Below are 13,437 nucleotides of genomic sequence, written 5' to 3'. Positions count from 1 at the left end.
AGGTTAAGTTAGTTTCATTATGATCTAAACACTTTAACTAAGTGTGCAGGAAAAGCTCAGACTGGTCAACGTCGGGCTGACCGGATGTCTGGCACGAAGTCCAACTAGGTCAACGGGTTGACCTGATAGTTGGCACGAAGCTCAGACTGGTCGACAGCCTGACCAGATGTCTGGCATGAAATCCAGCTAGGTCGATGGGCTGACCTGATAGCTGTATGAAGTTCAAACGGGTCGACGGGTTGATTGAACGTCTGGCAGGTAAGTTAAGGTAAGTCATTGAGGGGAGTGACTTGGTGAGGGTGCGTTCCCGATTAGGGAACTTAGGCGCCAATCCAACTTAGAACCATTTCGGAACTCTAAGTTGAGATCTTGACTAGATTTCGGTCTCGGTGAGACGGAATCTAATTACTACTCTTCTTCTATTGTGCTAACTTCTATTTTGCAGGGTAGTTTAAACTATTATTTTACCTCGGACTAACTCTTTTTTGCAGGAGAAGGATTTTCTGGAGAAAGGTGGTTTAGGCGCCTGAAGTTGGTCCAAGCGCCCAGGATCGGTCGGGCGCTCGGAGGCAAAAAAGTCTATCCTATTGTCATGGGGAGCACGCTGATTGGCCGGACATACGTCACGGTCCGGGCGTCCGGAAGGGATCTGGGCGCCCAGAGCATCCTATATAAGGTCTCACCCTGAAGCAAAAATACAACAACGACATCTGCTCTACTGCGTTGTGCCCCTGCGACGCTACAAAGCTTCTCCGACAACGTGCTCTTTTTTCCTTTTCACTATTGTTGTCGGTATTTCTTATCTAAAGTTCTTGTACTTAAATTTATAAATCTTTTATGAACTATTAGTGATTTCCCAACGAAAGCACTCTGACAAGTGCGAGTCTTGGAGTAGGAGTCGACCAAGGTTCTAAACCAAGTAAATTGGTTCTTGTTAGCATTGTTCTTTTACTTTTCCGTTGTGCACTCCGCTACGATAATTTTTTGATCGATATTCACCCCCCTCTATCGACTTTCACGATCCAACATCCGTCAGCTGCTCCGAACTTGACATAATTGATAACATATCTCCATCACCGCTCTCTAAATTTTCTTCTTCAACTATGTTTGCAGACTTTGTCGAATTACCTTTATTCTCTGCAACATATTTCTTTATCTCTAGACAATCTCTCTTGATATGACCTTTGCCTCCACACTTGTAGCACGTGATCACCTTCTTCCTTCTCGACTTAGAAGGAGTCTTGCCGTTGTTACCCAATCCATGTCGAGATTTGCTCCTACCACGCTCTTGGTTGCTATTTACCACAAATTCTTCTCCTTAAAAAACTTTATCGTTTGTTTTCTTCCTTTGGTGAAAACCTAGCAACGCACCTGTGTTCTCCTCTAATTTGAGAGTTTCCTTTCCTTACATCAAAGTAGTAACCAAATTCTCGTACGTAGGAGATGAAGGTAGAGAATTCAATAACATCAGCGTTTTGTCTTCATCTTCGATCTTCACATCAACCCACTTCAGATCACTTACAATCTGGTTGAATACGTTGATGTGCTGACTTAGATTGGTTCCTTCTGTCATCTTCAGCCCGAATAATTTCTGCTTAAAATATAGCTTGTTTGTCAATGACTTTGATAGGTACCAGTTTTTCAATTTTTACCAAACTACCACCGGTGGCTCATCGCCCATGACATGGTACATCATGTCATCCATAAGACAAAGTCTAATTGTTGCTACTGCCTTCGCCTGAAGTTCTTCTCAATCTGATCTCTCCATGCTTTCTAATTTTTCTTTCTTCTAGCGCCTTCACCATGCCTTGTTACACCAACAAGTCCTTGACTATTCTCTGCCATAATCCAAAGTTTTCGGTTTCGGCAAACTTCACCATATCAAACTTCGCAGAAGTCGTCCCCGACATGTTGAAGAAATCCACCAAAAATCTGTAGCTCTGATACCAATTGTTGTGCAAAGAGAAGGCAACACCTCTGAAGACAAAGATACACAAAAATAAAGCAAGCATGAGAAAGGAGAAAAAGAAGAGACAGAAGAAAAGTTACCGTGGTTCGGCGGCGTGGCTACTCCACAAAACAGTCAAAACTTTATTAGAATTCTCTCTACACATGAGAATCACATTACATGATTTTTATGATTGTTGTTGTACAATATGTTTACAATGACCCTTATAAATAATGCACAAACCCCAAACCCGGTAAAATCATAACAGAATTTTATTATGAAAAATCACAACAGAATTCTGTTATGAAAAATTGTAACAAAATTCTATCATATAAAATCGTAACAGAATTTTATTACGAAAAATCTTAATAGATTTTTCTTTCATAACATCCATCGCATTGACCTCATCCAAATATGAGTCGCCTGTCAACACTTGGTTAAAACTAATTCAACACTATAGTAGTAATCTTGGATCAATATTATTAGACATGTAGTAGCTTTGGCTTATAGTAATTTTGATTAAGTTAAAGGAATTTTAATCAAAGTGTAATTTTGATCAATTTATATAATTTTAATCGTTCTTGAATTAATTCAAGATCACATTATATCAATTTTGATTAAAATTATTATAATTTTATTAAAATAAATAATTTTTTTTCACCGATATTTTTTAAAGAAAAGAATGAAAAATAAGATGATACATCAATATTTTTTTTTTCAAAAAGATAATTAGAAAAATATGTGTAAAAATGACAAAAGAAGGGAAATTTTAATAATTTTTAAAATCACATTATTTATTTCTCAAAAAGTATAATTACCCAACAAAGGAATTTTAAAGATTAACGTACAGCTCACGTGCCAACAAAAATAAGCGGCATAAAAAAAAATCTTTCACGAGGAAAACAATCCGCATAGAAATGACATCCACCGAAATGGCATGCGCATGGATTTCGCCCATGCCATCGACATCATCCAACATGCATACCATGGCAATTCCCATGCCATGGATGCGGTCGCTGGCTTGAGGGCAGTTCCGTCAATTCAAGTGAATAGATGGCACTGTACGAATCAACGAATGGGGGGATGACACGTGTTGCGGAAGGCGAAATGGTATTTCCTAAAATAAAATATTAGATAAAATTCTGGAAATAGCACGAAGCGCCGTCAGTTGCTTTGGAGTTATCTAGTAGGAATATCTATCTGTATAATATTCCCTCTACCCGTCGGCTTACCTGGGGACCGGAATGTGGGGTCCTTCGATTTCGTTGCCTCCCTAACAACGGGTGAGTTTGTGTGCGTCGCCAAGATGGGTACCACCTTTAAGCGTTAAAAGATGTGCTCTTTATTTAATTTGATTCTTCTTCCGTTAAGTTAATTAACAAAAATCATCCATAATTGTTATAAATGACAAATAGTTGGTTGGCAAAAGGAAAACACGCGGCTACTCGTAATTCCAGAGAATTCCAGGGGCTACAACGAATACGAGCATTACAACTTTCTTTCTTCATCATACCCCATGCGTGCGCTCTCGTGTTTCTTGCCTATGCGATCGTATCCGTAGCCGTCCAAGGGCTGGGAAAGGAGCCCATCGAAACCGTTCACCAGCGCCAGACGGCCATTCCCGTCCCGCATGGGTCATGTATGCGTTTCCCCTCATCGGAATGGCTCATGGCTAATGGCCATGCATAGCATAAACATGGCAGGAAGCGGCAGCGGCTGTTGACTTCACATGGAGAGCAAACGAACGAATATAGAAGAAAGCAAGGAGGCGATGTCGTGGAATTAACCAAATGGAAGAGATGTTTGACGCCCGCAGGAGCACGAGCAGATCTCTCACTGTTCCTCTCAATTGAAGGCTCAACCGAAATCGAAAGAGGAGGGAGCTTTTCCTTGTATTTGACACAAACCCTAAGTCTCGCAGCGGAAGCAAGACGGAGTGGGAAGAAGGTGGTAAGTTCGTCTTGGTTTCTCGCCCGTCGTCCTGTTTGTCTCTTCTCGTTGGTATCATTGAGAAAGTCGACTGCTTTTGGACTCCGAGCCGCTCAATAGAGGTGTTATTACCGTTCGGACTGGCGTTGGGATGTCTTCGTTGTCGGAGTCGATGTGGCGGCTCTACTTCAGATTCCAACGGGCCAAGAGGAAGAGATTAATGTGAGGGAAGCATCAACGGGCCAAAGATTGGATTTTTAACTTCTTTGAAGGTCCTTGGTTTTCTTCCTTGAAGAAAGATCTAGTTTTTATGCCATGCTGGTTTGATTATTTTTTCACATTTGGATGGGTCCTGGATTCTCGTCTTCGGTTTGCTATATTTTTGCTCTGGGAAGCGAAAGGAGAGGTTGGGTGGGTTTCAGAGAGATTTCTTCTTTCTAGTTAAGATTCGCTTGTTTCAGAGTTAGTTGAGTGGACTCTAGCAGTATATGGAGAACTGAAACATTTGCCTTGTTTCTTTTCAACTGCATGGAATACCTCATCTCGTCATATGTTTGGATGGGAAAGTTCTTTCACTCTCTTGTATTGATAACTGATCTGAAGTTTTATCTGTAGAACTATGTTAATCTAAGCATCATTTTAGTGTGATAGTGTCACATCAGCTGCCATCATCTTAAACCATGATTCCATCAGGGTCTTCGAATTCCATCGGTGGCGCTCAGTCAGTTAACCCCTCTCTTCTCCGGTCAAATTCAGGCTTGCTTGGAGGATCCCAGCCTGGTTCAGTTCCATCTCAACCTCCTTTCTCTTCTCTGGTGTCCCCTCGCTCCCAATTTAACAGCAATAGCTTGCTTGGTAGTATATCAAATGTCCCACCTCTCAGCAATTCATTCGGGAACGGAGGACCTGTTGGGGGCCTTTCCTCACCACCAGCAAATCTTCAGCAGCATGGTGGATTTGGTGCCGTTGATACAGTTATCTCTGCTGGGACTAATCCTTTGTCATTCACAGCTTCGGCAACCCAAAGCCAGGGCCAACAACAATGTTTTCAGAATCCTTCAAGCAGCCAAGTTCTTGCGGACCAACCACAGTTTCAAATTGATGCAGTGCTCAATTTCCAGCAGCAGTTCTCTCTTCCACCAAGTCAGCAGCAACAACAGCAGCTTCTTCGGGGAGGATTGAGTAACCTGAATCACTTGGCACCTGTTAAGTTGGAGCCACAAATGGGTTCCATTAAGTTGGAACCCCAAATGGGCCCTAATAATCATATTGGTCCATCACAGCAATTACAAACATTTCGTGGCATCAGCACAGTAAAAATGGAGCCGCAACAATTACAAGCCTTAAGAAGCTTGGGTCCTGTTAAAATGGAAAACCAACATTCAGATCCATCAATGTTTTTGCAACAGCAACAGCAGCAACATATTTTTCAGTTATCAAGGCAAAATTCTCATGCTGCTGCTGCACAATTGAGTTTCTTGCAGCAACAAAGGATTTTTCAGTTGCAGCAGCAGCAGCAGCAGCAACAACAACAACAGCAGCAGATTGCTAAAACTCTACCTCAGCAACGAAGTCAGCTGCACCAACAGCTTCTCCAACAAAATCTACCAATTAGAACTGCAATGAAATCAACAATGTATGAGCCAGGGATGTGTGCTCGGAGGCTAACCCAGTATATGTACCATCAGCAACACCGACCACAGGTGGGTATATAATTTTTTACTAATAATCTCCTGCTCATACTCCTAACTGGAGGAGGATACAAGTTTCCTTATCCTTCCTTGTTTTATGTCCTAAAATTATAATGCAGGACAACAACATTGAATTCTGGAGAAAATTTGTAGCTGAGTATTTTGCTCCGGATGCGAAGAAGAGGTGGTGCGTCTCTCTTTATGGAACTGGTCGTCAAACTACTGGTGTTTTGCCACAGGTTTTCATTCATTAGTCTATAAACCTGCTCTTTTATCAGATTCCTTTTTGGTGGTAACTATCCGTGTAAAATTGATTATATGATTATTCGGAGTATCAATTTATCTAGTTTGAAGATCTTCAGTTTATTTATGATGGTCATGTTCCTTAACCAATGTACATATTGGCTGAATTCTGTAGGATGTGTGGCACTGTGAGATATGTACCCATAAACCTGGACGTGGTTTTGGTATGCTATTTGTTTTGATTGTTTGATTTGGATGTTGTGGTTTGTTCTGGTTGTCATACTATAATAGGACCCAAAACTCTTAATGGTGATAATAGGTTGATGGCTTCTTAAATTCTTGTTCGAGAACTCACACTTATTTCTTTTTGGATTTTGGTATGCAGAAACTACTGTCGAGGTTTTACCGAGGCTCTTCCAAATAAAATATGCTAGTGGCACCTTAGAGGAACTTCTGTATGTTGACATGCCCCGTGAGTATCAGAATGCCTTGGGTCAAATTGTGTTGGATTACTCCAAGGCAATTCAGGAGAGCGTCTTTGAGCAATTACGAGTAGTGCGTGATGGCCATCTCCGGATTGTTTTCAATCCCGATCTAAAGGTGAATTATATTTGCAACTGGTTACCTGTTCTAGTATTAGTTGTTCAACTCGATACTGCTGAAAACCTTCCTCCAATATGCTATGACTATTTTATATTCTTTTATTAGATATCTTCATGGGAGTTCTGCGCTAGGCGCCATGAGGAGCTTGTTCCTCGGAGAGTAATCATTCCTCAGGTTGAAATGCCATCTTTCTTTTGACTTCTTGAAGTTTCGTCTGACATATTTGGTAATCTTGTTGAGCAGGTTAGCCAACTTGGTGCTGTGGTACAAAGGTATCAGGCGGCAACTCAAAATGCACCATCAGGCCTACCAATACAGGACTTACAAAACACTTGTAACTCGTAAGCCCAGTCTCATGCTCCATGCTTAATATTCACTTCTGTTTTAAGTTTAGCAAATTATCTTATTTTACCTGTGAAATGAGCTTTCGTGTGCATGCATTTGACTTATGTTCTCTGTTTATTTTTCTCTGAATAACTTATATCAGTATGTAATGCAACGATCAAGATCTTACCGATATCGGGTAGTACTTTATATTGTGTTTTATGTTTATACATTTCTAAAATAGATGGGACACATTTTATAGGAATTCCTCAACATTAGGACTAATTTTGAGATTGATCTTTCCATCTGCGTAATAATTTCATGACATCATTTAGAGTAGTACTTGTGTTACTCTATAGTCAAATAGATACTTTTGGAAGTTTGTTGGTCCTTGCATTTATTTTTTTATTTTTTTGCACTTTAGTAAATTATCTGGATGCTTCCTGTTTTGTTACTTCTGTTTACCATAGTAAACAATGAGTTTATATCTATATGACATTTTAAATTTGCTTAATGTCTCAACATATCTGTATTGAGCTTATGCAATTTATATTGCTATCAAATATATACCATCGGATAAATGTTAGATAGTGCTTTAATTACAGGACTAGCAAAAACTAGAAACCATTTTATGTATGAGTTTCTCTACATAGGATTCTTTTTACGATTCTGAATTTGCCACTTGCACAATTAATTTGCGTCTTCATTTCTGGTTAGGTAGTGGAAAATAACAGTTGGAATACCTTGTTAATGCTATGAATGATTCTTAGCAAATTTTCCTTTGTTTCAACCTCATTGTATACTTTGCACATGTTAGCATATTCAAGTAAACAAGATATGGGTGTCTTAGAGCTTCTTTGTGTTAAATTCTGCGCCCTTTAGGTTTGTTGCACGCATGCATATACATAATTGTAATTCTTACAGAATGCATGTGAAATTTGTGATAGGTTTGTAGCATCTGCTCGTCAATTGGCCAAAGCTCTGGAAGTACCATTGGTAAATGATTTAGGGTATACAAAAAGATATGTTAGGTGCCTTCAGGTAGACTGTCATATATTTTGTATTTCTTTGAAGTTATTAATTGCTTACAATATTTTTCTTAGATGATATTTTATAGTCCGATGCTAGTTTCGTTTTACAATTATTTTGCAGTGAGATTGTGTTGTCTGCTCGTGGATATGATTTTGGCCTCTTTCTAATGGTTATTTGACTTTTAGTTAAACTTGAGAAATTTCTCAACCTTATTTTGGTACTTTAATTAGAAGATTGATTAGAAAGCTGTGCTTTAATCTAATTTATGCATATTAATCGTAATGGATTGTTGATTTACTTGATCTTTGTTATAAAAAACATCTGAACTTATTTGTCTGAATAAAAAGTTTAAAAGTATAATCCAGCTTATTTTAATTGTATCGCTATGCTATAACATTTCCTACCATAATGTAGCATATGCTATCTGAATGTATACGATCAGTTTAAACCTATAGATATACAAAGTATATGTTTAACCCGAAAGATGCATTTGGTAGAATTGATATATAAACAAACACAACATCAAACAATGTCTGGTTCTTCTGCAGAGCCGATGAAACAATTTTCTTACACTGCTTCCTCGGCGATGGTTTTCTCAATAATTTCTTGATTATTTGTCGGTTTGGCATTTCCATTTTCTCGTGTTTAATAGATTCATCTCCCCTTGTCTTTCTCTCCCTATGATTTGGAGGGTCACAAGTTGGAATCTCACCAATTCCTTCTATCTCCACTCATGCTAGCCAAGATGATCACCATAGCTTTGCGACACTAGTGACATTGTAGCAGCGGGAGCTGCACTGGCAGTACAATGTAAATTTCCTGTGCTGCCTAGTCTCATATTTTGGTCCATTGCACATAGTTATAAATCTTGGATTCAACACATCCGACACCTTCCCCGTTCTAGTCCGTTGGCAGAAGTTGTTCCACATAGGTATATTTGGAATGTGCGATCGGCATTGACGATTCAGATGGTGCCTCACATTGAAGGTATACCTTGTTTTCATAGTATTATGATCCAGCAAAGTGGAGAAAGCTGTTTCCTTAAAACTACTCTGTCGTCTATGCTTCAACATTGGCATTTTTTATTGACATGGTACGATAGTAATTGACACCGTTACCATATTGTTCCACCCATAATAAAATTGGTACCAGATACTGAAATTTTAAACCTTGCATTCAACACCCCTAACGTTGTCCTCCAACGCAACTTGATTGCCGGAAGTTGGTTAGTGCTTCGGCAGATTTAAATTCTTCTTTATTCAGCAAACCATATAGATATATGTCTGTTTGAAAACTGGTTTCCTTGCAACACATTGGGAGGGGAGGCTTTGCCTTAGCACTGACATTATGCTCGGCATAGTTTTAAATACACAATCTTTTAGCTCTATTTTTTTATACCTTAGCCATTAAGTCAAAGAACGTTTGCGTTTTTAGTTTCTAAGTTGATCTAGTATAGTGCGGACATGATTCGCTGTTTGTCTGAGTACAGTTTCTCATCTTTTCTAGTTTCGATTGTATTTCTGCAAAAGTTCGGATAAAGAACATAATGCCCACAGCAATAATGTTAGTCTGACAGCAATTCTGATATAGCAATACTAGATTCTCTTGTGATATTATTTTGATACTTTTAAAATCTTAAATTGCTACTTTCTATGAATCTCCTTTTGGATCTTTGTAAGCTATCTTTTCCTCATTTAATTGTATTGCTGAAATATCTAGACGCGCTAGTTGTACTTATGGCATTTCAATGTTATTGATTCTTTTACTTCGGGCATTGTTAGATATCTGAAGTGGTCAACAGTATGAAGGATCTGATTGATCATAGCAAAGAAACTGGAGTTGGACCAATAGGTAAACTTTTTTATGTTTTTTTATCTTTGGAATATCAACATAGTATCGAAATCGTAGCATTCCTTTTAAAGATTGAAACTCCACCGTAGCTCGAGATTTAAACCTTGTATACCGCCAATAGTTTTGAGAGAGTTCCTGTAACTTAGTCATTCTTAAACTTAACCTTTTTTGTTACTTTGGTGTGCCAGAAAGCCTGATTAACTTCCCTGGAAGACAACAGCAAATCATTGATCAGAATGCAAATCATAACAATCCGAGCTCTATGCATGCCGCAGGTTTGCAAATTTCTGCGGCCAGCAATGACGTTGGTACGAACAACTCCCTTGATGCTGCTTCATCTTTATCTGCATCAGCTGCTGCCATTGTTGGTACCCCCCAAAATTCTATGAGTACTGAGCAAGAAAAGCAGATGAATTCTTTGAGCAACCCATACGCTGGAAATAATGTACAGATTCCTTCTGCCAGCTCATCGAATTCGGTACCTCCTTTCAAACCTTCGTGTAGCAACAACCCAGTTTCGATCTCACAGAATGCTACTCACCTGAGCACTACTTCTGCAAGTTTGGCTATGTTACAAGAAAATGATGTGAATGATTCACAGAGCTCTGTCCAGCAAATTCTACAAGAACTGATGATGTCTTCACAGTTGAATGATGTGAACCCAATGGAAACCGATATGAAGCCAATTAATGGGATGCATCCAACCTTGAGTGCAATGGCACCGAGCTTGAACGCGGGGACTGGTTTCACAGCTTTGTATGGAACTGGTACATCTGCTTCAGCGAGTGGGATGCGAGCAGCAATGACAACTAATGGCATGGTTATGAATGGGAGGCATGGAACAATTCCACTTCCTCATGATCCGACAGCTATTAACCGTCAATCGCAAGATTTGAATAACCAACTATTGGACAGGTTAGAAGCTGTTAACAAGTTTGATAATCTACAATTCGATTGGAAGTCTTCTCCATAGAAGTTTGCTCGGTGCACAAGTGGCTTCGTCAGATGATGAATAGTCGTGCTGCGTGTCACCAAAGATAGTGAAAACCTATACGCCCCGCTCGAACGCTGCTCAGCTAATTTCTTCCAAAGATAACATGTAACATCCTTTTTTCTAGTTTCATTCACACAGCTTCTAATTTTCACAAATATATTGCTGTTTACCGGGTATGATGCGAGCAAGACACATCTAGTTATCAATTGGAAACCCGTGTATGCGAGTGTAGCCATTCCTCTATTTCAAATATGTAACGCGAGATAGTCTCCCAAGTGTTAGGAGAGTGGTTTTTGATGTTGTGCACAAGTAATGGTGTTCATAAAGTGTTTTTCTCATAGAGAAAATTGTATCGGAACAATTAATGTCTTAAGAATGAAGCAACAAGAAGTATTTTATTATGGTTGGTGATAAAAGAACTTTTAGTTCACTTCCAAGAGAAGTGAAATGTGTCGGTTTGGAAAGTGTTGAAGCATTCGCAAGGTTCTTTCACTTCCTTTCTCATTTAACTTCGAGCTTACTCGAATCAGTGGAAGTCTTTGAAGTAGAAGCAAAGAGACCATACATATCTTCATCCCCCAATAAAGGGATAGCATGTCGCTTGTTTGGAAGACCCAGCATTCCTATGACTGCCATGGCTTTAGAGCGATCGGAGGTGGACACTCGGTCTGCCTTCTTCTCCGTCAAGGAGGCAGTTTCAGTCTTGGGAGGCCGAATTTTCACGGGAAATCCTCGTCTTCAAATTAGCTCAGCTTCCTCTTCACCCCCTTCTCGTTTCGTCCACGAGAAAGATGAAGTCATAATCTTCAACTCACTTAGGAGTTTAGAGAAAGAGTTGAAGGAGACAAAGCGCGAATTGCTAAGGCTAAAGGAGAGGGAGGCCGAGACCGAGGTGATTGTTGCCGCTCTCAAAGCCCAACTTATGAAGAAAGTTCCCGAGTCAATAGTGGTTGAGGAGGCTAGAGGAGGGAAGAGTCCTAAAGGGGTTCAAAGTGACCGATGGCATGAGGAGTTGGAGAACATAGAGTACTTGCCAACTCTAACTCGAACATTTAACTTGTGGGATTTGGAAGACGATCGATGGAGGAAGATGAAAGCACCTAAAAAGAAGAAGCCTATGATTCCTCTTATCATAGACATTTTCTCAAAGAAAACATCGATTCACATGAATAATTCTTCCATTTACTCTACCTCTTTTTATAACGATCTCAATTTTTGAGATAATTAGCGTGCAAAATACGTGTATATGAAAATCGAGTTTGTAATTTGAAAAGAAAAAAAAACTTTTGCCTTTTCTTCTCAAATAGTTTATATTTATTTAAAAACTATCAATTTTGTGTCTTTCTATTAAATTTAATTCATTTTAGCTCACCAATTTAAAGTTTTTTTTCCATTTGTTTTTTTCAAATTCTTATGAAAAAAGTTTTATGCCACTAACAGAACCTTTGAGCCATGGGGTAAACCCGGTTCACCTTGCGGTTCGGTCCGCAAAATGACGTCCGTCGATGTAAACAGGAGGGCAGCGGCCGCGGTACTCATCGGATACCTTTGTGGAATTCCCCGTACCTCTCCCCACTTCTTGAGTAAACATAAAAATAAATTATTAAAATTGAATTTCGAAGGTTAAAAAAATCACAAAAAAAGTTAATTAAAAGAAAAAGAAAAAGAAAAAAAAGAAGGAGAAGAAGAAGAAGAGAGAGAAGAGTAAAGTGAGATCTTCACTCGGCGGCGCCACCGATCGAGCTCGCCATGGCCACGTCTCTGCTGATGGCGGCGCTGAGCAAGCGCCGCACCTGGGTCTGCTTCTTCCTGCTCGTCTACGCCCTCCTCCTCTCCTTCTCGTGGTCGCTCCTCGTCTCCATCCGCTCCTGGTACGCCGCCGCCCCGGCCGACTCCCCCTGGCCCGCCCTCTACGCCTCCGTCCTCTACGGCGCCGTATTCGGCCTCCTCTCCATGGGCGCCGCTCTCGCCGTCGCCATCCCCGCTACGCTCGTCACCTGGATCACCGTCCTCGTCCTGCTCGCCTTCGCCGGGAAGCCCCGACGGGCCCTCGTCATGGAGGGCCGCCGCGTCACCGCCGACATCTCCTCCGTCGCCGTCAAGATCCTCCTCCGCGAGGGCAATCTCGTCGCCGGCGTCTGCGCCGCCGCCAGCTTCTTCGCCCTCCTCCACAACCACAACCACAACAACAGCAGCAGAGGCCCCTCCGCCGCAGCAGATCACCACCTATAGATTTGAACCGCAGGCAGCTCTCCGTTTTGCTGTATTTTTCACTTCTTTGCCTTGCTGTTTCTTCACTGTTGACTAATTTCCCCCAAAGATGAACACACGCAGAGTCAACGCTTTGACCTGATCTATCTATCAATCTATCACTTAGCATCGCTAGATTCTAACTGTTCCAACATGAAAGGAGTTCAAAATAGAGTGATCTACAATTCGAATGTCGCATGAAATTAACTGTAATTGGTGAATTCTGTTGAATGAAGATTTTGTAGGAGAGACGGTTGCTCAGAGGTTGTCGCAGAGAATATACTATGCTTTACTTGGTACAAAATCTAAGTTTAGTGTGTATATGCAAATGTTTTTTTTTTCAAAATATAAAACAGTGAACCAAACTATTTTAACAAACTTCCTCTTCTCTTCTCTTTTCTTCTACCCTGGTGGAATAGAGAAGAAGTCTAAATGGCGACCAATATCATAGGTAGTGGAGATCGAAGAGCTGTGCATTCTTTTAAACCAAGATGTACATTCATGTCTTTAGTATTAGCCATAAACGCTTCAAGTGGTAATAGCATGGTATTCTTCGATATGATAGGATACAA

General features: G+C 40.3%; 3 protein-coding genes across 3 annotated transcripts; all 3 read left to right on the top strand.

The window, feature by feature from the left end:
* The first annotated feature begins 3,662 nt into the window (after positions 1-3,662).
* LOC122052312 (transcriptional corepressor SEUSS-like) lies at positions 3,663-11,016 on the top strand. The gene is made up of 9 exons (XM_042613782.1): positions 3,663-5,580; positions 5,688-5,807; positions 5,987-6,035; positions 6,197-6,411; positions 6,520-6,588; positions 6,658-6,755; positions 7,686-7,779; positions 9,552-9,621; positions 9,810-11,016. The coding sequence occupies exons 1-9, from the start codon at positions 4,558-4,560 to the stop codon at positions 10,592-10,594; spliced, it is 2,523 nt and encodes an 840-aa protein (XP_042469716.1). The 5' UTR covers positions 3,663-4,557; the 3' UTR covers positions 10,595-11,016.
* A 218-nt stretch (positions 11,017-11,234) lies between these two features.
* Positions 11,235-11,867, top strand: LOC122053972. Its single transcript, XM_042615857.1, has one exon. The coding sequence runs from the start codon at positions 11,241-11,243 to the stop codon at positions 11,832-11,834; it is 594 nt and encodes a 197-aa protein (XP_042471791.1). The 5' UTR covers positions 11,235-11,240; the 3' UTR covers positions 11,835-11,867.
* A 404-nt stretch (positions 11,868-12,271) lies between these two features.
* On the top strand, positions 12,272-13,153 carry LOC122053971. The gene has a single exon (XM_042615856.1). It carries the CDS (start codon positions 12,365-12,367, stop codon positions 12,845-12,847), a length of 483 nt encoding a protein of 160 aa, XP_042471790.1. The 5' UTR covers positions 12,272-12,364; the 3' UTR covers positions 12,848-13,153.
* Positions 13,154-13,437: the final 284 nt, after the last annotated feature.

The sequence above is a fragment of the Zingiber officinale genome, chromosome 3A (genome assembly GCF_018446385.1).
Source record: "Zingiber officinale cultivar Zhangliang chromosome 3A, Zo_v1.1, whole genome shotgun sequence".
Lineage (NCBI taxonomy): Eukaryota > Viridiplantae > Streptophyta > Magnoliopsida > Zingiberales > Zingiberaceae > Zingiber > Zingiber officinale.
Note: the sequence above shows the minus strand (reverse complement) of the source record. Positions and strands in the feature narration are given on the sequence as shown.

What these genes read in the sequence shown, in the direction of transcription:
- LOC122052312 (XM_042613782.1), top strand. Translation starts at nt 4,558, where the DNA reads ATGATTCCATCAGGGTCTTCGAATTCCATCGGTGGCGCTCAGTCAGTT. An exon ending in ATCAGCAACACCGACCACAG is followed by an intron (nt 5,581 to 5,687) that starts GTGGGTATATAA and finishes ATTATAATGCAG; the next exon opens with GACAACAACATTGAATTCTG. An exon ending in GATATGTTAGGTGCCTTCAG is followed by an intron (nt 7,780 to 9,551) that starts GTAGACTGTCAT and finishes GGGCATTGTTAG; the next exon opens with ATATCTGAAGTGGTCAACAG.
- LOC122053972 (XM_042615857.1), top strand. Translation starts at nt 11,241, where the DNA reads ATGACTGCCATGGCTTTAGAGCGATCGGAGGTGGACACTCGGTCTGCC.
- LOC122053971 (XM_042615856.1), top strand. Translation starts at nt 12,365, where the DNA reads ATGGCCACGTCTCTGCTGATGGCGGCGCTGAGCAAGCGCCGCACCTGG.